This window comes from Lepisosteus platostomus, chromosome 2, assembly GCF_059453375.1.
Source record: "Lepisosteus platostomus isolate fLepPlt1 chromosome 2, fLepPlt1.hap1, whole genome shotgun sequence".
NCBI lineage: Eukaryota > Metazoa > Chordata > Actinopteri > Semionotiformes > Lepisosteidae > Lepisosteus > Lepisosteus platostomus.
In genome coordinates, this window is record NC_142612.1 from 59,540,641 (window position 1) to 59,565,771 (window position 25,131).

Here is a 25,131-nt window from a genome sequence, read left to right on the forward strand (position 1 = left end):
TAATAAACGTTTGGTTTTGGTGGCGTTAGTTTTAGAGACGAGGAGTAACTGCGAGTCTCGTCCGACAATACAATTATATAAACCCAAGCAAAATCTGTATATGAGATTGTTCAAAAAAATATTTGGTTGGTGCACATTACCCTGCTCTTGGTTAAGCGCACAGTAAAAATCATCGCGTTTTTTGAACAGCCATGAAAATATCACATGGGAATTTCCCCCGAAGGGGAAAGGGGTGTTCTGCTTCACCCCCCTCTGTAGACACACAATGACCCCCTGAATGGCCATCCCACCGCCCGTGTGCATAAAAGCGCCCTGCAGCGCGAGCCTCTGCCTGCTCCAGCTGGACGCGCGAGGTTGCTGTATCCGTCGCCCTTGACCGTCACCATGAAACTTGTCCTCTGCTCCCTGGTGCTGGGGTGTCTCGGTAAAGCGCTCATTAACTTCATGAAATGATAATAAAAAAGGCTATTATCATAATAAATATATATATATAATTAGGTGTTATATCGATTCTAATAAATTTAAGGTCTGAGCTCACCCAATTACCAATTGCCAATAATAGTAACTATTATTACTGCTGGGATATGCATTTTAAGACACAAATCAACTTTAAGTGTCAGTTCAGCAGATTGACTCACGTATTTTTGTATCTTACCGTTTCGTCTATTTCAAAAACTTTGGATTCTGCTATTAAGAAGAAGTCAGTATTGTATTTTAGCTTTCGGAAACAATGACATCCGAATTGGGGTGTATTAATACATTAATCAATAATTGTTTATTAATAAATAATTGCATTCTGAATTGGTTCACATTCCAGTGTTCCGCAGGCTGTTGTTCTCTACAGATTTGCTTTAGATTATGCAACATTTCGACCATTATGATATGTCCCTTTTTAATATTTATGCAAGATTTTTGTGAGTTTTATTCCTGAGTATTTTCGTGTTTTAGCTTCTGCGCTAGCGGCTCCTCAGTCCCAGCCAGTCCGCTGGTGTCTCAAGTCTGCGGCAGAGAAGAAGAAATGCGACGCACTTGTAAAGGCATCCCCCCGCTTCTCCTGTGTGCAGAAGAGCTCCACGTTGGACTGCATTAAAGCAATTAAGGTATTTAAGCCCTTGGTGTCAATATCTTCGAGTGTGAGACATGACTCGTTTTTCTATTTTATTTTTTGTACATTGTTTCTCCACGGTTTCGTTGCGATATATTATGTAATTGGTTCTGTGGTATAACTGTTAATGGATGGATCAGTGTTTTTTTTAACATGAGTATGTTTGTCTTTCTATGTATTTTTCGTTGTAAAATGTTAAAAGATTGTAAACGGTCTAGCTGGATTCGTTGGGAACTAATTGAAACGGGGATCTCAACCACACGTTTCTTGAAAGAAGCCGGGGCAGCCGGTTAAATAACACTCCCACTCCTCTTTGTGTACTGTAAATAATCTGTTGAATATTGAAGATGTTATTTTTTATTCTTTGAAATTAAAGATGAGGAGTGTTTTGATTAATTTTACAGAAGGCGAGAAAATAGTGGTGAAATTTCTCTAAACCACAGAAATAGACCAAGTCCTGAGAGAACAGTACTGTCTTAATCTCTGTACAGGAAGCACACGCTGATGCTATTACCCTGGATGGTGGGGACGTTTATGAAGCTGGTCTCAAAAACTACAACCTTCATCCAGTCGTAGCAGAGGACTACGGTCCAGGTAGGTGAAGTGACATCAAGCCAGTTTCAGTTAAATATTTCTTTTTGCCAATTTCATTAAATTATGAACAAAACATATACCGTATGAAAGTATTAGTAAATAGTGAATTATTATTAGATCATAATAGTAAAAGCCCTTCAAAATCTCAGTGAATACGAGAAAGAATAGGTAGAGAAAACTCAAAGAAATCTGAATGTGCTAAGCGTAAGCGCGAACGCGTATAGTTTGATATGATCAAAAAGTAATTCAGCGGCTTCTGTAGCCGAATACCGTAAAGAGCGATTTAAGCGAATCCCCGCCTCTCTCCAGATTAACTAATAATTTAGGAATCGTGTTAGACTTTAATAACACCAGTAACTGTTATTTTTAAACCTTATTGTTGTAGTGTTTATATTGCAATAATTCGGTAATTATTCGAATGTCCCTTTTTTGTTCTTCAGCGTTAGTACTGCTTATGGTGTTTTGTTGGGTTAACTGGTGTGCAAAGGCTTTAGAGAGCAAGACAGTAGTTCTCCCACATGGAGGTAACCAGGTGAAGACCTAAATCTGCATCACAACCAGACTGTGCATGCAGTTTAGTTCCAGCTAATCACAGGGTGAGAGCCTAGTAAAGAAAGGTGTGTCATCAGCTCGAAGACGCATTTATTCTGATTGATATATAAGCAGTTGATTTGCATTTCAACCAGATTAGCAAAATCAGATGCATATAATATAATGCAAGCACAATAACCAGAGTGCTTGGAGTTTTCAGGTCTGGATCTAGCAGATTCTGTCGGGATTTGTCTGGGAATGTTTTCTGTTAACTGCTTCCAGCGACTCTCTTCCCACAATCCATTGCTTCTCCCAGGTTCAGACACCTGTTACTATGCTGTTGCCGTGGTGAAGAAGGGCAGCGGGTTCAGCTTCAGTGACCTGAAAGGGAAGAAGTCATGTCACACAGGTCTGGGCAAGTCGGCGGGCTGGAACATCCCCATCGGTACCCTGGTGTCCATGGGCCTCACGGACTGGAAGGGAGCAGAGGATGAGCCCATTGAGAAGGGTAAGAGCCAGCTGACACAGCAACGTGTCAGGAGAGGGAGAAGTCCAGGCAGGTAGGGCAACAGAGCAGGAGCAAGTGTTAGGCCTCTGGACTCTGGACTGGAGGCTCATGGGAGCAGGTCCTGCCTGGGGCTCTGCTACCCTTGAGCAAAATATTTCACTCAGATATGTATACAGCAATGTGCAGCCCCACATGGATGATGTGACAGCAGCCATAGTGCGCCAGTATGCTCACCACATGTCAGCTATTAGTGGGGAGGAGAACAGAGTAATGAAGCCAATTCATAGATGGCGGATTCTTAGGAGGCCATGATTGGTAAGGGCCAATGGGAAATTTGGCCAGGACGCCGGGGTTACACCCCTACTCTTTTCGAGAAGCGCCCTGGGATTTTTAATGACCACAGAGAGTCAGGACTTCGGTTTTAAGTCTCATCCGAAAGATGGCACCTGTTTACAGTATAGTGTCCCCGTCACTATACTGGACACTAGGATTGACACAGACCACAGGGTGAACGCCCCTTACTGGCCCCTCTTCTTCCAGTAGGAACCTTAGTTTTTCCCAGGAGGTCTCCCATTCAGGTACTGACCAGGCTCACACCCGCTGAGCTTCAGTAGGGTTGCCAGTTGTTAGTTGCAGGGTGATATGGCCGCTGGCTTTTTAAGCCACATTTACAAAGACAACAGAGGTTATTCAGTCAATATATCTACATAACCACATTAGAATGCTGCGAGTGCTTTTTTTTAAATCTCATTCGTAACTGTCTAGCAAACAATAAGAGTCAATATACAAATGAGCCTGAGTCCAGTGATGTAAATGTCCTGTAGAAGTGCGCTGTGGTAACCTCTTGTGGAATTCAGATCAATGTGACAGGGAGGCAAAGGATTCCACATCTCCCCATTTAAGAACTTACAGTACTCCAGTGAATATAAAGAAGAATCTGTGGATGGAAAAGTTCTTTTCTTCTTTATGACTACTTTTCAGTGTAGAATTAAGCTGTGCTTGTGCTTAATTTCAAGTTCCCTATTCAACATATAACGTTAGTGGCAGCTATATTGAGTGTAATTTCTATGCCAGTAAAACATGCCATCATATTATCTGGAACACTTTCAGCGTATACTAATGAGGCAAAAATACTTACCGCAGTAAACCCCATGTCTCAGAAATAGCATGAGAAACTCGACAGGCAGTATGAATAGCTCCCAGTGTGTGTAGTTGTCTGCTTCAAGCCCAGTCTCACTCTGTTTTTGTGTCTTTTCCAGCTGTCTCCAGGTTCTTTTCGGGAAGCTGCGTCCCTGGAGCAGATAAATCTCTTTACCCTGGGTTATGCAGCCAGTGCAAAGGTGACTGCAGCCGCTCTCAGAAGGAACCGTACTACGACTATAGTGGAGCTTTCCAGTAAGTCTCGCAGCACGTGTGATCTTTAGCCATTTTTATCATTATTGAATTGTTATACAATGGTTTAGATTGCAAAAGCAGAATCTTGTATGAAATCATATTTTATGATCTGATCTGTTTTATGATTTCTTTATCTTGTGTGTTCTCCCCAATATGATCTCATTATTACTTTTTTATGTGGTCGCACTTAATCACAGTAGGACTGGCGATTTTCAACTTTCGTGTTATTTCTTTTCACACTTGTGGTGTTTTGTGTCCGCTGTGGTGCCAACCCACTGGGGTGCTATCCACACGGAGTTTGGACAGTGTGTTCTCCCCTTGTTTGTGTGGGTGCCTTCCAGTTTCCTCTCACAGCCCAAATATATACTTGTTAGGTTAACGGGCTTCTGGGAAAACTGCTCCTGGTGTGAGTAAGTGCGATTTGACTGGTGTCCCATACAGAGTGTGTGTGGGTCTGTGTGAATGCTGTGATAAACTGGCATCCTGTCTAAGGTGTATCCTGACTTGCGCATGTTGCTTGCTGGGATAGGCTCCTTCTCCCCCGCGACTCTGAATTGGATGAAGCGGTTAGAAAATGGATGGATGAAAGTATTGTTGTGTCTTTAAGCGGTTTTTAATACTTAAGCTATTATCACTTCTCTTTTTAGGTGCCTGAAGGACGGAAAAGGAGATGTGGCATTTGTGAAGCACCTCACAGTCCCAGGTAATCATGCACTGCCTGACACACCTACCTTTTTGTGAAATTAAGTCGTTTCAGACATAATCCACTATTGGAACAAGTAATAGGTTTATTCCATGCTGAAAAAAAGAAGAAAGAAAACACAACGTTTTGGCTGTGGAGCCTTCTTCGGGTGTCAGGTGTGAATAATAATCCACCATTGTTTTACACAACAATGTATTATTGCAATTAATTCATGGCCTTTCAATAATGTCAGATTCTGAAAAGCCCAATTATGAGCTGCTGTGCAAAGATGGCACCAGGAAGGCCATCAGTGAGTATGCGTCCTGCCACCTGGCACAAGTCCCAGCACATGCTGTCGTCAGCCGAAAGAGTCCAGCCTTGGCCAAAAGAATCTGGGAGAGTCTTGAGGATGCCAAGGTAAAGTACAGCTCATTTATACTATGTCACACGATGGATGAATGCTTTCTTACATGTTGAGACACTCAGTGACCATGATAGAGAACATGCAAACTCCACACAATATGAGCTCCAGTTCAGAATTTAACTCAGAATACAAGATTACCATTACGGATTACCAAACCGAATGTCACCAAGCTACCTGATATGAAAACAATCTAACTTTTAAATATATTAACTTGATTTTCACCAGACAAAAAAACTGTCTTTTGATAGTGTTGCAACTATTTTTTTTGTTCTCTGCAGGTTATATCACATTCAGACAGTAGCCTAATAGACATCTCTGTAATAGTACCAGGGATTTCTGTGCTAAAGGTGACAATGCCATGATTATTGTTATATAGGTTAGGGAAATGAGAGAAAGGAGGGACATTGGTTTAAAAATGAGTCCTTAAATTTTTGTATACTAAAGTTCTTGGAAAAAGTGAAGTTGAAGTGAAGTGTGTTTTATACTTAGGACTGCAGAAACAAATTAACAAATTAACCTGAAAGTCAAAATAAGCAAGCAGATTAATGTTCTCAATTAGCAATGAGTGAAAGTATTTTGAATTGAATTGAATTAAGATGCAGGTCTCGTCTCAGCTCAGATCAGGACTGGGAACCGTTGCATTAAAGTTACTTAATATTTTCTAAGTAATAGGCTCCTAAATGGAGATGAATGTAAATTCAGTTTGCACAACGCAAGGACACAGGTGGAAAGTTGTGTAGAAACTAATTTCACTCCATTACAAGACAACAGAATTTGGAGCTGGAGCTGCAGGAACCTTGAAACGTCTGTTAACATGGGTGAGAGGTCACTGGCTGTCTAAGGAGTGAGGTGGAGAGAGGAGGAATATGGACCTCTCTGTCCATAGGGTGGGAAGGAGGAGAGGGAGGAGAAACAGAAGTACACGTTGGAAAAGATAAAAGGCAGGTGAGGGAGAGGAAATGGGGATAAGATAGAGAGGGGAAAAAGCCCCATTCAAAATTCAAGATTTCTTTATGTGCCAACAACAAGTGTACTGGAATGCTTACTCGTTCAGCTGTACCCAGTAACATTAGTTTAAAAAAATAAGCACAAATGACAAACAGACATGGACAATAAATTTAGACAATAGACATTATAATACAGCCAAGACAGGACATAGTGCAAACAGTGCAGTACCTTAAAGTGCAGGTGCTAATTTGAGCTGATTAAGATGCGGACTGCTTGGGGGAAGAAACTGTTTTTGAATCTATTTGTCAGTGTTCTGATACTGCGATACCACATCGTGGCCAGGGTGAATTGGGTCACGAAGTATAGCTCGAGCCCAGTTGTGGCAGCGGTCGAGATATATCCGGTCGATGGAGGGTAGCTCGGTCCCAGTGATTTTCTGCGCGGAGCTCGCAACCCTCTGTTTGGCTTTTCTCCACCATCGCAGTGGAAGGGAGATGAAGTGGGGAGGTGGCATGGCGGTACTGTGATTAATATCGCAGCCTCACAGTGCTTTGAGTTCCGTGGGGTCCCTGGGTTCAATTCCTGGGTTGCCATCTGTGTGAAGTTTGTATGTTCTCTCCGTGTTTGTGTGGGTTTCCTCTCACAGTCCGAAAACATAGTGGTAGGTTGATTGGCTTCTGGAAGAAATGAACCTGGGTACCCTGCAGTGGACTGGTGTCCCATTCATAGTGGATTCTGCCTTGCTCATGCTGCTTGCTGGGATAGGATATGAGTCCCCTGCGACCCTGAATAGGAAATGTTTTTTTTTTACTTGATTCATCATGCAAATGTTTAGTATTAATTTTTTCCTTGTGGTCAAACATTAGTTGTAACAATTATCCTGAGTGTCCTATTAGCGGCCTTGATTCCCTCGTAATTGTTAGATTATACAAAATCTGTTCTTATAATAATTACAATTACATACCTATTATAATTCTAATGAGTGGTTAACTGCTGTTCGGAGTATCAGGTGTGATACTGATCTGCCATGCCATTAAAGCACTTTGAATTGTGAACTGTGACGTTGTAGAGGAAAATGGTAGTCTGAATGGCAAGTCCTCAATCTGAAGTTTTCCAAAGTTCGTGTTATATTATTGTGTCCACACAGATCAAATTTAGTCTCTTCGGGTCTGATGCATATGGAGGAAAAGACCTGATGTTCAAAGACTCCACAAAGAATCTGGTTCACCTGCCTGAGACCATGGACTCCTTCTTGTACCTTGGAGCGGAATACATGAGTGTCATCCGGTCCCTGAAGGGAGGTAAGCAAGACGAGCTGCCTCAGAGAGAGTGAGAGACAGTGAAGTGTGGGGTCCCCTCACAGACCAGGATTACACTAAATGGGACAAACACCCCATAGAAACTCTGCGCATGGAGTTCTGTTGAAACATCCTCCGTGTGCAGAGAAAAACCCCTAACAGCATGTGCAGGGCCAAATTTGGCCAATACCCATTACTAATAAACACACAGAAGAGAATAGTAAAGTATTGGCTACACCTTAAAAGCAGCGACTGAAACGCCTAGCACCACAAGGCCCTGCCGAGCCAAGAGCTGAGCCAAACAAAAAGCCCTCTGAGCCAGCTGGTCCTGATGCTCACCGGCCTGAGCCACACTGCTGCTACAGCACCACAAATCAGAATCAACCACTTCACAGCACACCAAACAGCAATATCTCACACACTAGGACACACACACACAACATAAACTGGAATACTACAGAACCCTAAACAGACAATACACACTAGCTGAATTTTTTTACCAAGATAAGAAACAGCAAAAAGAAACAGGCCCTGATATAGTACAGGCTCAGTGACCACAGCCTGGCCATAGAAACTGGCTGACACAGGCAGACCTGGCTGCCCAGAGAGGACAGGCTGTGCTCCCACTGCCAGCGGGGAGAAACAGAGACAGAGGTGCACTTCCTGCTGCACTATGACAGATATTCTGGGACTAGACAAACATTCTTCCCCAAATGTACAAATCTAATCCCAGAATTCTCACACCTGCCAGAATCACAACAACTCCCAATCCTACTGGGAGAAGGGGAGGGAACTCAGTTGAACTGGCAGTCCAGTATGTGATCTCCTGTCACAGTGAACAGTGAACTTGTCTCTCAATAATGCTCCATATGTTTGTATGTAAATGTATTATATATATTTATATTATAGACATTTCTAATTGTATTTGCTTTGGCAACACTGATTTATTCATTGGTCATGCCAATAAACCTCTTTGAATTGAATTGAGAGACAGAAGGAATGCCCTTTCCCTGAATCTTGTCTTTGGGTTATGAATCAGTCATACACCAGGTGGCAGCAGTCAAACACACAGCGTCACAGTACAGGAAGGCACAATATACTTAAACACACAAACTGTAATCCAGTACTTAATCCAGAATAGACCAGAATAAAATGATTCCGAAGTAATGAGGGTGCTTTCAGAAGCTTTGAGATATCTATGTCTCATCTGTGTAAAACGGAATGTATGCTGGTGCTACAAACGAAAGGAAACCATTGAACCTATCCAGCCCGTTTGGTAACTAGTAGCTAACTGACCCATGGATCCGACTCAGCTGTTGGAAGAGACACGTTTTTAAAACATGCACCAGTGTCCTGATTGCAAGACACGCTGCCACTTTGTCTCAATATAATATTTGTTATGGTCAATTTTGTCCGCAACAAAATTTGCAGAGCTAAGAGGTCAGAGGTTAAGCACATCAGCATGGGGGGAGGGGTGATTAATTTATAAAGACAAGCAAATTTAATTCATTAAAATTAATAATTATTTCACTGATGCATTCACAAGTACAAAGAATACAACTGTGCCAGCTGTTGTGGAGGACATCCAAGTTCAAAGGCTTTTACTACATACAAAGCTCTCAGTGATTGCTGGTAGCTACTGTGTCTCTCAGAGCTGCACTGTATCGCCTGATGAGTTCTGATTGCTTCGTTTTTACTGTACGGAGGAGCAAACTGACACGCTGCTCTCGCCCTGTAGAGACAATCGGCAAGTCCCGCTCTCGGGCGGTGCAGTGGTGCACCACGGGTCACTTCGAGATGAACAAGTGTGACGACTGGGCCATCAACAGCGTGGCGGCCAAGAGCCGCACGAGAGTGGAGTGTGCGAGGGAGGCGACTGTGGAGGACTGCGTGAAGAAGATCATGGTGAGCTTCCTCCAGGGGGCGCTAGAGGGCCAGGTGTCTCTGGATTCCCGTGTCCTGTGCTAGAAGCCCTTGAAATTAGAAAGGAAACTTTTTTTTCTCTCCATAATTTTGTGTAACAGAAAACCATCAAATAGATCCAGAGATAAAGATGATTTAATCTTGACGTGACAAGAGATTTATTTTCATACCTACACAGACCAATTCATTCAGGCACCCTGTTCCTTGTTTTATGGGGAAGAGTAGTTGCTAAAAACACAGAACAAGTTGGGAGCTGCGTCAGCATGCGTAGGCTGCAAAGGAACAGGTAAAGGTTTTTTCCACAGTGAAAAGAAAAGAGACACAACATTTTGGCTGAAGAAGGCTGCACAGCCGAAATGTTGTGTCTCTTTTCTTTTCAGTGTGGAATAAACCTTTACCTGTTCCCAAAAATACCAAACTACTGGCAATCTCATCGGAGCCTTGGCCATCAACCTCTTCTTGGCCTTTCGCTGTATGGAAATACAGTAGTTTGTTTAAAAAAAATCTTAATTAAAAAAAATCTTAATTGTCACCTGCACTCCCTGTCTCACTAAATGACTTCCTGTTTCCTTCTCAGCGTGGAGATGCAGATGCCATCTCTTTGGACGGAGGGGAGATCTATTCTGCAGGGAAGTGTGGCCTGATACCCGCCATGGTGGAACAGTACGATGCAGGTAAGATGTGGGCATCCAGTTCATTGCATCTGTGTAGTTTCTCCGTATCATCTTTACAGCATGGGTTGTCATGGAGCATTCAGTGTAAATCAGGAACAACAATTCATGCTTTACAATGCAGGATATTAGCATTAAAACAGTGATCACTGTCAAACAACAAGAGGGTTGAAATGATCCAGGCTGTTAGCACATAATTAGCTAAGAGTGTTGAAAAAAATCATTCAGTAGTTCATGAGTTGAAACACATACAGTAGATAAGGCTTCATACATTACAGTCATGCATCAGATCCGAGTTCAGAATTTGTAGGCAGTGAAGGAGTTGATTAGAAAGGTAACTAAGGAAGTTAGGGGTCGCTATTTGTGAATTTAGATTTGTGCATGCAGGCTCCAGTCAGGGAAGAGATAATTATGTGTAGTACCTGTTTGATTGCTGGAGTTTTGTTGAAATTAATTGCTTGTGACATGCTTTTGGTTTTTCGGCTTTGGTTGCTAGCAACAGCTTTGCTATTAAAATTGTGGCGTACAGAAACCCTGCTGGAAGGAGAAAACTTTTAGCACCAAAATAAACAAAAGAATAACTACTATTTGTTCTAATAGTTAATGTTGTCCTGTTAACAGTCTGAGAATCTTGAACACTTCAGGTTAAGTCAGCTTCAAGAGAGGATTATATTAAGTGTAGAATTTTCTAGGTACTCTTTCGAATACTGACTCCTTTTCTGTTTCTCTTTACAGATCAATGCAAAGTATCAGGAGCGACAGGTAACACTGTCAGTTTTCAAGTGATTTATTAAAATATGCAGTTTAAAAATGCAAATGATTAAATGATAACTGTGAACAACAGAGCACAGAGAATGTTTGCCTCAGTATAATTGAAAGCATTATGGTCAATTGAGCATTGAAGAATACTTCCCATCTTGTGCAGAGTGTGAATTTAAAACTTTAGAACTGTGCTTTCAGGGCATGAGAGCTTTACATTGCAAAGAATTCAATTTACAGGGGCACTTCAATAGAGAAAGAAACAAAACTTCTCATAGCCAGGGGGACCTTTAAGGGGGCACAACCAAAAAATACCCTCTCCTGAACACAGGCTGAGCTCTGTGATAACATGTTCGAACCTGGGTCATGTCACTAGCCAATCCTTACCATGTGACACGCCAGGCAGTGGGATTAGTCTCCCAGGCCTTTCTTGGCTCTCAGGAACACAACGACTCCCATGGCTTTCTTGGCTATTGTTGGGCTGAGGTGCTGTTGATAAGGGACACACTTCTGATCCTCCAGTAGGGGGCAGTGCTGTTGTAATTTGGTAAAAAAAAGGTGTCAAAGGGGCTATTCCAGGTCAAGTGGGTGTAGCCAAGATCACTGGACATTCAAATTGTAAATAAAAGTGGTTATAAATAAGTAGTACCGCTAATATGACTGTTTTGTTATGAGCCTGCTCGGACATGGCATCTGTTCATAGTAACACCTAGTATCATGGTTAGAGACAGCTGTGGTAATCGTCAAGTCATACAAACATACAAACATTTGTGCATTTTTGTACATTTCTTAATTTTTTATTTTTCATTCAGATTTCTGACAACAATGACCTGAAGATCAGTTTATTAACTGATTCCCCTTAAGGTGCCATAATTATTTTGTATTTCCTCTCGATATGGCATTGCTCAGTATCTTCCCAAACTGCATAATAAAAAAAATGAAATGCCAAGCTGATTGCCAAAGGAATTGTCTCCTCTTCATCTAGAGAAAATTTTCAAACGTGGCTGTGATGGAGGTCTTTTTGTACATCTTATAAAGGTGTAGCCAAAGCTTCTGCATACTCACTCAGCTCTTTTTCTCTTTATTATCAGGCTCTTACTTTGCAGTGGCTGTGGTAAAGAAAAGCTCAGGGCTCACCTGGAAGACTCTGAAAGGAAAGAAATCATGCCACACTGGAATAGGACGCACTGCAGGATGGAATGTGCCCATGGGTCTAATTCATAAAGAGATCCGCAGTTGCAACTTCTGTAAGTGCCCATCTGTTTATATGTTTCACACAGATTCCCTGAGTGAAGCCTCCCATTTCTACTGTTTCATCTTAGCCCCTACGGTTTCTTTTCTTTGTCACAGCCTGTCTCTTTGTGAAACCCTCTCTCCCAGTATCAGATCATTTCCTGTTTTTAGGCTTATGTGGAGGCATTGTTGACTGGATTTCTGGGATTCAATGACCACCTCACATTTAAAAAAGCATTCAAGCACACTCTGGCCTTGACATTTCAAGGTTTAGGCCATACAAGCTTCTGTTTTAACATCATGAGACACATAAATACTAAGTGTGCAACAGCCTTCACTTCCTGATACCTGCTATCCAGTATGATGGAGTAATTCAGGAGATGAAGTGCAAAATCTAGTCCTGGTTGTTTGATCTCATTGACGTAGGAAGGTGTTTCTCTGCTGGTTAGATAGGCAGATTACATTGATACGCGTAGGATGACGTTGACTGCAAAATTGCTAACAGAGACGTTTGTGTTTCAGCAGCAATACAGAATGTCTGCTTCTGGTGCAGGGGAGTCTAAATTTAAATCACGAGTAAATGATAGATTTTCAGCCTAAATTACTGTAATACTTTCCAACACCTCACTCTCAAAAGGACGACTGAATTAGTCTACTGAGAAGCATAACTGAGTTTGGATCTGAACATTTGCCGCCACATGGGTCTGTGTGCATTTGCTAATAAGTTGGCATTTTTTTCTAACAGCGGACTACTTCAGTCAGAGCTGTGCTCCCGGGGCAAAGAAAGGCTCCAGCCTCTGTGCTCTGTGTGTTGGCAGCGGTAAGAAAGTTGGAGAGACAAACAAATGTGTCGCCAGCAGTGAAGAGAATTATTATGGATACACTGGAGCATTCAGGTAGGAACCAGCTGACTGCTTGAACAAAACGCTTATTCAAGTTCTTTTTAAGCTCACACAGCAGTAAATTGTAAAAAGAAGGTTAGCAAAGTCCTGGCCATTAAGCCAAAGTCCAGATCTTAATGTAATACTGTTTTCTAGGCTGTTATGCAGTAGTCAATAAGTCCTGTGTAAGCTTGTTAAAATCTGCTGTGTTTTTGTGCACTTGCAGTCTCAAGCATACTCTTTTGTACAGCTGCCATCTTTTAACTGACTTGCTCCCTCTCTTATCCAAAATCCTGTTCATTTAACAGTTTGTCCGCCCCCATTGACTCTGAGATAAACAAGGTGATGCTGTACAAATTTAAGAACCTGGTAGTGCAAGAGGGAGAAATTTTGTTTTTTTCAGATACGTTGAAAATACTATACAGTTTAAAATGAATAAGGAGGTGGAAGTGTAAGAATATGTGGGATCTGGTTGTTTTTTACTCCAGCCTTTCATTTTCTGTGGCTTTTCTCTGGTTCAGGTGTCTGGTGGAAGGCGGGGGAGATGTTGCCTTTGTGAAGCACACCACTGTGGAGGAGAACACTGCAGGTGATACCCTGCCCACGGCCCTTTCTAAACTTCAAAATCTCCCTTTAGAGTTATGCCTTGCTAAGTGTTTAAAGTGTTGCTGAAAGTTTTGCAGCTGCATTTCACATTTGAGAACTGAAATCGTATTTGCTTTTAGTAATATGCACTGCCTCCTCTTTATTTCCCTAAGGCCGTAATCCTGCTGACTGGGCCAAAAACCTGAAGGCATCTGACTTTGAGTTGCTGTGTCCCATTGGGCCTCCAGTCACTGCTGCTGTACACCAGTATAAAACCTGCAACCTGGCGCAGGTGCCCTCCCACGGTGTCATGGTTCGCCCAGAAAGCAGAAGCAAAGTTATCGCTTTTCTGAATGAACAGCAGGTATGATTACCACAGACTATCTGAAACCTTTGATCATGAAAGCCAGTGCCTACAAAAAAAAAAACCCATTACGAATGACTTATGTTAGTCTGTACATTACAAGTTGAAATGATGGGTTCCACAATTGATGTACACTGGAACTATATCAGAGTTTTAGTTGGCACCCCAGTAAAATGCTCAGGTTGAAGCCTATAAGTAATCTGCAAAGAGAGATAAATGTTTCTTAATATAGCCTAGGCTGGCACAGAGGACACAAGTACTGCTGTTGTTTAGCTGCCACTGTCTAAACCAGCTCAGCCCTGGAGCAGCTTTGATTGTTCATTTTGAAACTGACAGTAAGTGCAATTTTTCCCAGGTTTAGAAAATTACTCTCTTCTTGAGGCCAGTGAGCACAAAAGATTAAGCATGCAGAACTTCCAAGTGTCAAGTGAATGTCATATCCTTAATACACGGGGGCTCTAACAAAAAGTGTTTGGAGGTAGCATTCTATAGTCATGACAGTAAATAAAATAGCAGAACAATTCTCATTGCTAATCCAAATGCCATTATCTTTATATTTGGAAAATGGTTTAACTGTCTTCATTTTTTAGGAAAAGGAAGGTAATCTTCAAACGTGTCACTAGCTTGTTGCTTTTGTATACAAGGCCACTACTACTACAGTAGGCCAATTCCTTCCATTCTCCTGCAGAGCCACATACCAGTAGATCATATACTACATCAATTTATGTAGACTTGGAACAGTTAATTTGCAACCAAATTTAGGCGATTTGATTTAGCAATCATTTGGAACACAAACCTTTGCCCCAAGAACCAAAGTTCCCTCAAAATTCCTTTAGAACCATGTTTCTTTAATTGATCAATGACTGACAAGTGTTGATTTAGGTGAGTTGTATGACATAAATGTAGCTAATAGCTTTTGTGTCTGAAAACGCAAAGAGACACTCCTTGATGGCAAAGGATCCAGGACAGTTCTTACCACATAATAAACCTCCAACTCGTTCTCAGTTAGAGGAGAGACAGTTTTAAATCAAAATATTCTGTTTCTGTCTTTCCACAGGAACTCTTTGGACGGGGCAAAAAAGGAAATTTCACTTTATTTACATCAACTGAAGGCAAGAACCTTCTCTTTAAAGACACAACGCAGTGTCTCCAAGAAGTTCCCCTGGGACAAACCTCTAAGGAATTCCTTAAGCCAGATTATTATGATGCAGTGACAAAACTCAGCAACTGCGAAACCTCAGGTGAGTAGAAGCCAGGGAAGCTTGTGGGTCAAAATACTTCATACTGTACATGCACAGTATGGTCAAGAATGAACTGCATGCACATTGTGAAACAGTCATTACTTATATTGCAAATAGGAATTGTGTGATTAAAATGCAATCCCTGGACAGCAATAAAATCATTGCCCCACTGCTTTACATTTTTTTAGCCCTTCACATAAGAATTAGATATGCTCAGTGCTTTACCAATTTAAAATAAGTGTTACCCCAGAACAGCAGAACCACAAATTAATGTAAACAGTATATTGTTGCTTTAAGTACTGTAAGTAGATTTCCTTATTTCATCGTGAAACACACTGCAGTGTGATTGGCAAGCTCCTTGTCTGACACTCTGATCTTATTCTTCTGAACCATGATCCATAAGGTTACACAGACGTATGGGTCATGGTTCAGAACGACTACGTGACGTTTGTTCGCAACATGCAGTGTCATCACTCAGATATGATTCTCACACAAAATAGCTGTTCAGAACCACTTATGTTTTTTTTGTGGGTGTCAAACATTGCAAATCTGACAGTCAGTCAAGTGTCTTCTTGATAAACTGAAGCCTCTACACGGGGATGAAAAGGAGAAAGCTAGTTACTTAGCGTGCACAAATAAACAAAAACAGCTTGTTATTCCAAAATTCTGAGGTAGTGAAAATCTCACCCTTCCATTGGGCTGGAGTCAATTCACAATTAAACACAGTCATGGCAGCAGTTGGTATTCATGAAGGTTTCCTCCTCAGATACCACCTGATTAGAGTCCTAAGTCCAATGTCTGCAATGCCACTTTTGCCAGGAGGGCCAAGCAGAACATGAGTCTCAGTACATAAACATAGTATCTTATTTTATGACAACAAAATTCTTTCAGAGATTAATTTAGTGTTTTTATCCAAGCACACATGAAAGGCAAGTGAACACTGCAACTCTTGTAGTTGCCCATGCTGTCGTTGTCTGAAACAGGGTTCCAAGCCAAGAGGAAAGCACTCTGGGCTCTTTCAAGAAACTGCTGGAGGAAGTTTTAGTTTTGTTTAGCTGATAAACCTCTAACAAGCTAAATGGGCATTGCTGCCTCTCACTACTGGGGCCTTGATGGAATTGTAGACCTGGAGTGCTATCTGTGTTTGTATGTTCTCCCTGTGTTCTTGTAGGTTTCCTCCCACTATCAAAAGACATGCTTGTATGTTAACTGGCTTCAGGGAAAATTGGCCTTGGTGTGAGTGCGTCATGCATCTTTATCTATGTGTGCCCTGTGATGGACTGGGGTCCTGTCAGGGGTGTATCCTGTCTTGCACTTGTTGCTTGCCCGGATAGATTCTGGCTCCCCTGCAACCCTGAATTGGATAAAACAGTTTAGAGAATGGATGGATAACCAACAGCAGCAGGACCAACAAAGCAATTGCTGCTGTGCAAGTGAATATTACAGCAACTGGAGAGAAGCCATCCATGATAGAAATTAGTTGTTTGCGCTGCAACTCTTTGTTGCTGTGCTCAGGTTACACACGTTCTGTTTCTGACATTTTTTGTGGGGGGGTTGCAAGAAATGTTTTTGTATTTTTCTAGGGAACCTGGTGTTAAATTATTTTTCCTTTTCAATCCAGAACTCGTGAAAAGCTGCACATTCCACACCTGTCAGAAGCATTGAAGTGGAGCTGCACCAACCCTGCAAGAAAGCTGCAAGAAACCACTCCCATAAGCATCATGGAGTGGTTTGTTTTGCTGAAATTAGTTGTCCGGTAGAAAATAAAAACATAAAGCATTTTCCAACGCTTATCTGTTTATTTGTTGTACTCATTCTTTATGTATCAAAACAAAATTACTTTCTTTCACCAAGGTTAGTTTGTGCTCTATTAGAAGCAGAAGAAATGAATCAATTTAAAGGCATGCAATGTACGTTTTTTTGCTGTATTTGGAACTAAACCTGCCTTGAATATCCTCCTCCAAAACACCCTGGAAGTCTGCATGCATCTACAAGTGCAGAGAATGGTAGTGCCCAATATTCTCACTCCTGCATCATGTTGGAGATGAATCTTGGAGGACAATTACACTTGGAATGTGCAACGTGCAATGTTCGCACATTGGCTGTTCAGTAAAGATGCACAAAGTCACGTTCATCCCCGTGGATAAAGCATTATTTAAAAATATTCCTGCAGCACTTGTGGAATAAAAACACCCCAAAAAGGGTTAGGTTATGTCATCTAATTTTGTAATCTAATCTTTGCTGTTGAGAAATTGAAGTCCCACCCATTCTTGCAATGAATAAATTAGATTGTGTGCAGTTTTACTGCTTCGATGTGACTGCATTCCAACCAGTATGAGGAGGCGAGAGTTGTTAAAGAACATCAAATAAAGATAGGAGCCTGTAACAGTATTGAAGGTGCAATCCCGATGGGATCTACATTATGATTTGTAAAACCCGACCTCATTCTAAATTTGCTCTTTGCAGAGATGGAAACCCATGGTATGTGACATTTTAGGAATAACTGAAAGGCAAGGAAAACTTTGTCAAAACCAGAACATGTACAGTACACATGCACAATGGCTAATGCGATGACCACATCTTAAAACTACACATTCATGGTAACAGTAGAAAGAGGATGGAGCTGTACTCAAGGGACAAAAACTTCCTGCAAATGCTGGACTTCAGAGCACCACAGGGAGGGACACACTTTATTCGCATCTTTTTGGGTGCTCTCCAGAAAATTGTGTCTTTCGTAACAAATTAAAACTAATTTCAAACCTTCACTAAACTAATCTGTGACCTCTTACATCTTCTACATGTAAACAGAAATGAAAAAGAGTTTTGTTGATACTAATAAATATCTGAACCGGAGGCAGCTACAAAGTGCTTAAACAGCAGTCTGAGGGGACGAATGTTGTAAAATCCTCACAAAATGGAAGATAAACAACAGTGAATAAGAAACCAACCAGTGAGAGGTGCATGCATTCAGGTGTGGCTGCTTTCTGTTTTAGCTTTGAACACAGTATTTTTGTTTTGATAAAGTACATTATTTTTAGAATCAATAGTTATCAGAGAGAGAAAGCTGCTTTTTGTAGCACACCAGTGCATGGAAGATAAAACAAATGACATATTGTCAGGCATTTTAGTTTCGGTTAAGAACCGAGCAGCTGAAACTTATCGTTTAATACACCAGTACACGCTGTTACAACATTATAAAATATAATGTTTATAAGTTTCTATTTCTACAGAATGCTAAATTTACAAATAAGCATTCCATTAAAGAGCACCATAAGTTTTGGGTGCTGGTGAAGCCATATGATCATCATATTTACACATGCATTTGACTCTGCACTGAAGGTGCCATATTTGTATACCTTTCCATTGCAACAGAACTGGCTTCCCACATTATCATAAAAAAACCAAAAACACAGCTTTTAGGTGGATTAATACTAAAACAGAATTAACTAAAGCAATGGGGGGAAAATCAGCCTATAAAATAACTTCAGTTTCAAATAGAGTCAATCATTTCAAACATCAATTATTTTTACACACCCAGGAGAGGTCAGTGCAGATTTAGTTGACGGCTTCAAATTTTAAGTTTTCTTTTTTCATTCAATGGAATGCCAGTGACCTGCATTGTCCAAAGAGTACAAATTAGATCGTTTCTGATAAGTAAATAATCATCTATTTTAAGTTCTGTGATGTCAGAGACAAGTGATGATTTTAGATAAGCTGCAAACGTCTCAAAAAGCAAGCGGACACACCTTCCAACGGACTTCAGACTTTCCTTTACCCAACTCTTTTTACACACTCTACTTTTCCAAGCAGACAAGCGCACATTGTCAATATTGAAGGTTCTCTATGCCAGCCTATGTAGTGTCCTCAGTCAATACCCCGGAGAAGGCTCCACTGCCACTTGGCTAAAAGAGCAAAAGTCAAACGTGAGCCTTTCCCATTCTTTCAACACTGCGTAGTTTCATATCATGAACACCAGAGGGTGAACGTTGCCATCCAAATGTTGGTGCTTGTTAAGTGTTAATGAAACAATAATCCAGAAAACATCCTCAACACATACAGTACCAAGATATTAAAGAAATGGCTGAGGTAGATAAACCTGTTCAACACCACTCAGTACTGCAAGTCTCCTGCATCTCTGTGTGTACACTTACTTAAGAGCACAATAAAACGCCAAAGTATAAAAAGTCTTACAGCATCGCCATCCCCCTACACAATAGACAATCGTTCCATTATTTATAAACTCACAAACCACATGCTTTAAACTCTGAAAACAATTTATTTCAAAGATTCAAAGAGAATGACCCTCTAGCCTGAGACTTGGCAATAACCTAAGAGAAACATGAAAAAAATAAAGCCTTTACAAAAAAGGAATCAGACCAGCAAAAGCAGGCGAAGACAACGAGAAAATGTCGTAATACCAGCCTCCTCTGACGAAAAGAATTGCAAATCAAATTTTACTTTTTGAACCTGCTTCGCTAACATGAGCTAAGGCTGTACAGATATTTGAAAGATGACAGTGATAAGGAAGCTAAAGCTAACCTTTTAAAAACAAAAACATTTTGGCGTTTCGGATAGTCCTACTGCAAGGCAGGTAGACAGTCAAGCTTTAAGCCTATGAGTTTTACGCAGCACTTTAAAATTAACAGCTCTTACCGACGTGGATTTCATAGCAACATTAATGTGGTTTCTTAGACCCCTGACAGAAAAGGCATACAAACGAACAATGCTCCTTTAATTTTTTCAGGGAGGCTATTTGGTGAATCCAAAGCTGCCCAAGGTCAAGGGCACAGAGCTGGGCAGGGCACTTGGGCTCCACCCGGGTGCCAGGCATGGCTGCAGCAAGGCAGTCCTCTCAGGCCAGCTTGGCCAAGCATATCTCCAGTCTCTCGACATCCGCCTGCCCGTCCTCGCCCTTGCTCCCCCTGGCGCTGCACTCCACAAACTCCACCTTCATGGGCAGCTGGGAGAAGTCGAACTCCTTTCCTTTCCGGCCCAGCGGTACCGTGCCCCCCCCAGCAGACCCATCCTGGGAGCTCAGAGCTGCGGACCGTGTCACTCGCAGAGTGTTGCTAGGGAACAAGAAAACAAGGGCTCTTTAGAAGCTGTTCGGTGTTCTAGAAGCCCTGCAACTGGCTAGAGAACAGATGTTCTTTTGTACAGAAGCCTGTCGTCCACAGCTATGAATTATAAAGGTGTTCATAACATATCAAGCAGATCCACAGTAAATTACTCATTTCCAACCGTACATCAGGCACTTGATGAATGTAGCACTTTAAATTTATCCTCATGATTTTACTAGTAAACACTCCACTAACAATTTAGATGAGCTGTGTAAGTCAATTCTTACACTTTTCCTTTAAAAAAAATAATGCACAACACTCTCCTGCTTAAGATAAGACCTTTTCAGAAAATGCTGTGCATGCTGTATTCCGGGTTCTTTGCAAATGAATCAGTAGCTTTCAAATAATTGTAATTCTTCATTTAGAAAAGGAACTTTAAACAAGCATAACTTGTTTTATTATACAAACAAGTCTCCTCACAGTAAGAATAAAAGAATCTTTTTAGTTTTCAAATCTACATTTTAATAAAAGAAGAAAGCCATCAGAACGGTGGGGAACAGCTATAAACGGTTTGTCTATAAGGGATTTAATGGTGTAGAGTGTAAAATTTACTATTTACTGAGGTGTGAACAGAGCAATACAACCTACCCTTCCTCTGCCTGCACTGAAAGCTGTTTGACAAAGCTAGGCAAATTGTACTGCCTCATGTTTTATACTCAAGATTTAAAGGTATTTTCTCATTTGGAGGGCATTTAACACAAATGAGATGTCTTCCAACCTTTCAAATGTGTTTATAAAAGAGAAAGTTCTAATACAAAAACAAAATATTTTGCAAAATTTAATATTTCAAACCAAATACGGACGATCTCGGTAATAGAAGAGATGCTGAAACAGAGCACTGACATTCTGAGGGACAACATTTTGCAAATGTTTCAAATCAAGTTAATCAGTTCATCTGAATTCAACACAACAAGTGATCTGCACACTATCTTGGTGCCATGACAAAGACTTCTAACCACAATGTCCAGCCCACTTGTGAGCGTGACCGTTCGACGAGGGTAGAGAATTGAAACTGCACGCAATTATACTCACAGTTCCTTTTCCAGCTGCTGTTGAATGAGTTTCGCTGACTTTGCCATGGTAACATCTGGAGAGAAGACAAACATCTGTGATTTACAATTCCCAGGTCTATATCCATCACATCTCATTTGGTCTCACTGTTATTCGTCTCATAAACTGAACTCAAGATCTACTGATGTGTGTTAAGGTGCTATGGGCAGATGTGCTTGGGGGGTGCCGTTTATTACTGGCCCTATGTTTTATATTTAGATTGACGTCATACAATTGTATGAGCTCACCAAACCAAACTCCATGCAACTGCTTGCAAGGGCAACAGTTTCCATGGACACGAAGGTTGAAATGATCTCCCCACTGTGGAAAACGAGAAAGGCGTCTCATCCCAGTACCTTGCTTGTTGCAGGCAACCACCAGAGCTGGGGCGTTCTTTACAACGACGCTGTCAGTCAGCAGGGAGTAGAGGAACTCTGCCACGTCCCGCACCTCCTTCTGGAAAATGGCGCTGTCCACTACAAACACTATCACCCTGCGGCCAGAACCGGTGATCAGAAGTCAGCCTTGCTCAGGTAAAAAAAAAAACCCTCTCCGCTCCACCCCAACTCTGTCGTCTCTTACGTCACGATCAGTCAGTCCTTCTCCTCACCTGGCAGAAGACTTGAACTTCTCTATGTACTGAGGTCTCAAGCTCTCGTGGCCCGGGAGATCGATCAGAGTCATGCCAGCTCCCTGTGAGGAGAGACAAAACAGGGCTTCAGGTCTTATAGCAGACCATAAGACCAACACACCACCTCATGTGCTCAATAAAACCTCCAGTTGCAAAATGGATACAGTAGACCCACAGAGATACAAACACCGTGGTTACATACTGGCCATGAATACACTTCTCACTCAGTACTGGAAGTGTCCAATTGTACAAAACTGTCAAATCAAAGCACAGGAAAAAGGATATTTAAATATAAAGGCAAAAATGACTGTCTACACCAAAACATTTTTATTTGGGTTTTACACAAGAAAAATAAAAAGACAAACAGGACTCAAACAAACAGCAGTTACAAATGACTGGGGAGAAGCTCTAAAGACTTCAAATATATAAATTAATTATGCCTATGTGTGAAATAATGTCGCTCATGAAGATACACCTACCCGGTCACTTTTAGTCCTGTATATTGCAGTGCTGTCTGTGATGGAGGTTTGAGTCTTCTTAAATTTTCCGGTCAGCAGCTGCAAAATTAACCAAATCAGTCATTGGTTTACCAGACTAAATACCGTTTAATTCATTGAACATGCCGCGTTTACAAAATGTTAGCTCATTAACGCTCCCCATAAAGTGCGTCTTGCCAGCCTACGGTGTGCAGAGCTTTTCTTGCTTGGATTCAATGAACAAACCCTAAGCGCCAGGGGTAAATAACGCACCGATCAGTCGTCTCGACACTTTCTAAAACAGCGCGAGTGAAAACACCGTGCGAGAGCCACATCAGCAGACAGCAGCTGCAGCACTCACACGGCTGAAGAGCAGCGTCTTCCCCGAGTCGCAGAGCCCCGTCAGGAGAATAGCCCTTCGTGTGGACTTTCTACCCCACAGGATCTTCATAAACACTGGAATACAAAAATAAAGACATCAGACGGCGTTAAGTTCTAAGCCGCCCCTGATCCGTTTTTTAGCCCATAACTAGGCTAGAGTGAGACTAGCGCCGGCAATATCTGCGCAAGACCCAATACAAGCGCTTCAAGACCGGGGTACGCTGTAACTCCGTCGCCGTGGGTGTATTTCGGGCCTGTTTCCACTACATTCCCTCTTCTACTTACCTATAGTGAGGACAACTAATAACAGGGCAACGATCACCCCGAGTACAGCAGGGTCTTGTGCATTTAGCTCCTTCCGAATATAGTCTAAGTAAAGCTGAAACGATGTTCCGTCCATGTCGGTAGCCACCCTGCTGTCGCTCGATCCCGCAGCTCTGCTCTTCTCAGTGAACTGAGCTGTCAGTGCTTGCGAGTAAGACACGTGGACTCCTCCTCTGGAGCATGCGCCGCAGCGCTGGAATCCAAATACCGTGCTATCTGTCCATATGGTAGGTTTAAAAGATGCGGACCGCACTACGGACGTCTTTCCCTATTATTACTGTAATTAAACAAAAGAAATAGGGAGATATAATATTATATCTGCATAATAATACAGTCTGTACAGCAATGTACCACGAGTTCATGCATCATTACGTATCCTGGAAAGTTTTGGGGCGCGCGTGCGCATTTCTGAGCGGATTTTGGGGGTGACGCTGAAATGGATACGACACCGGCACCTGTACGGTCCAGACATGAGTGGATACCTTGAGGCAGAACAATAGTTTGAAATGGCTTTAGGATGGAAACTTACAAGCTTCACTTGTGCTACATAGACCGCCAGATTCCTAGACGCGTCGGAAAATTAAATCAGTCAAGAATGTAAACACAATTGTTACCATGCCACGTATCATTTAAGCCTTTTCATAATAGTGTCTATACATTACTAAGCAACACAGAATAAATGGCTACTTAAAAATATCGGTTGAGTGAAAAAATAATGTAAAGATGCAATGTGGTTTCTGATGATTTTATGACACTTAAATCAATAAATATTCAGCCGAAAGCTTGCGCTCAGTTTATTCGTTGCTGATTCCGACTCTTTCAATCAGGGCGGCTTTAGAAGTGCATCAAAGACCACAGCAGGCGCCGAGGCAGCAGGGAACAGGCTGGGGGACCAGCGTGACTCCCCGGTCACAAGTGCTCCTCGTGATGGCGGCTGGCTCCGCTATCTGCTTTCCCGGAGCTCTTGTGAAGCGGCTGGGTGCACAGGCCCCGCTGATGAGACAACAAAAGCTCCATTGTGACCTCCTGCCTTGCTGCTCTCTGCTCTCTGCTTTCCGTTTTCTGTTTTTTTTACCAACTATTAAGCACTTTCGAGATTGAACTTTTAAAGGTGCTATTTAAAATAAATTATTATTCACATCAACAACAACAACAACAACAACAACAACAACAACAACAACAACAACAACAATAATAATCCTGTGGGCACATCCTTTGGTGAAAATGTTTCTGCAGGTCAATGAACATCCTCATGCTGCAGCCCAGTTCATCCCTCACCAGATGGGATCAGACCCAGGTCTCCGACATCACTCAACAGGGGTAAAGAATACCTTTCTCAGCCTGGGCAGCCAACATCCCTGTTATGCGCAGGGGCGTATTCATTACACTACTTACCCCACCAGACAGTTTTCAATCTGGTGCAAAGAATGTGCTGCAGATCTATGAACTTGTATTGATTCCAGCAGTGACCACGTGCTAGCAGGCTAACTCTCCACAGCAGGGGGTCTCCAGATCAACCTCATTCAGGACAAACATTAAACAGTTGAATTAAAAGGTCAAATGTCAGTCCGCCTGTTAAAATTGACAGTAATTTCCCTGATCATTCTGGAATTTGTTACAGATATAAGTAATGAGAATTTCTGATGCTCAGTATATAAACATGACTCATTGACTCAATAAAAAGTGTGGATGTTATGGTTTATTGGGGAAGCTGGTTATAACCAATTTACAGGTTAAACTGTTACTTTGGAAACCTACAAGCTACAGTACTTGTTCAGTTTGCAAACGAACCAATGTACAGGATTGGTTAATGTTCAAAATAACAGATATAAATGCAAATCTATCAATTATCCATCATACAACAAGTAGTATTAGTGGAGGTGAAACAGGAACTAATGTCTGGTAGACATGAAATGTGATGCAGCAAAATGTTTCGACATGCACTTGTCATTTTCTATTATTCACGAAGTTGTTTGAAGGTACAATCCTTTTAAAATACTGTAATAC

At 41.7% G+C, this 25,131-nt stretch overlaps 2 protein-coding genes across 2 annotated transcripts; one reads left to right on the plus strand and one right to left on the minus strand.

The window, feature by feature from the left end:
• Positions 1 to 266: 266 nt before the first annotated feature.
• tfa (transferrin-a) lies at positions 267 to 16,933 on the plus strand. Its single transcript, XM_088610220.1, has 17 exons — positions 267 to 424; positions 949 to 1,100; positions 1,597 to 1,699; positions 2,547 to 2,738; positions 3,998 to 4,133; positions 4,781 to 4,836; positions 5,069 to 5,232; positions 7,335 to 7,488; positions 9,224 to 9,390; positions 9,986 to 10,082; positions 10,815 to 10,841; positions 11,930 to 12,085; positions 12,817 to 12,967; positions 13,474 to 13,541; positions 13,711 to 13,901; positions 14,959 to 15,142; positions 16,764 to 16,933. The coding sequence occupies exons 1-17, from the start codon at positions 385 to 387 to the stop codon at positions 16,805 to 16,807; spliced, it is 2,082 nt and encodes a 693-aa protein (XP_088466346.1). The 5' UTR covers positions 267 to 384; the 3' UTR covers positions 16,808 to 16,933.
• A 2,465-nt stretch (positions 16,934 to 19,398) lies between these two features.
• Positions 19,399 to 23,398, minus strand: srprb (SRP receptor subunit beta). Its single transcript, XM_088610231.1, has 7 exons — positions 23,086 to 23,398; positions 22,781 to 22,875; positions 22,423 to 22,500; positions 21,923 to 22,005; positions 21,669 to 21,805; positions 21,295 to 21,349; positions 19,399 to 20,211 (listed from the first exon to the last, which is right to left on the minus strand). Exons 1-7 carry the CDS (start codon positions 23,198 to 23,200, stop codon positions 19,995 to 19,997), a joined length of 780 nt encoding a protein of 259 aa, XP_088466357.1. The 5' UTR covers positions 23,201 to 23,398; the 3' UTR covers positions 19,399 to 19,994.
• Positions 23,399 to 25,131: the final 1,733 nt, after the last annotated feature.

Excerpts from the sequence above, each read along its gene's own strand:
- tfa (XM_088610220.1), top strand. The coding sequence starts at position 385 with ATGAAACTTGTCCTCTGCTCCCTGGTGCTGGGGTGTCTCG. Across the intron at positions 13,542-13,710 it reads TGTGGAGGAGAACACTGCAG|GCCGTAATCCTGCTGACTGG; the intron begins GTGATACCCTGC and ends TATTTCCCTAAG. Across the intron at positions 15,143-16,763 it reads CAGCAACTGCGAAACCTCAG|AACTCGTGAAAAGCTGCACA; the intron begins GTGAGTAGAAGC and ends TTTTCAATCCAG.
- srprb (XM_088610231.1), bottom strand. The coding sequence starts at position 23,200 with ATGGACGGAACATCGTTTCAGCTTTACTTAGACTATATTCGGAAGGAG. Across the intron at positions 21,806-21,922 it reads AAGTTCAAGTCTTCTGCCAG|GGTGATAGTGTTTGTAGTGG; the intron begins GTGAGGAGAAGG and ends TTCTGGCCGCAG. Across the intron at positions 20,212-21,294 it reads CAGCAGCTGGAAAAGGAACT|CAACACTCTGCGAGTGACAC; the intron begins GTGAGTATAATT and ends CTTGTTCCCTAG.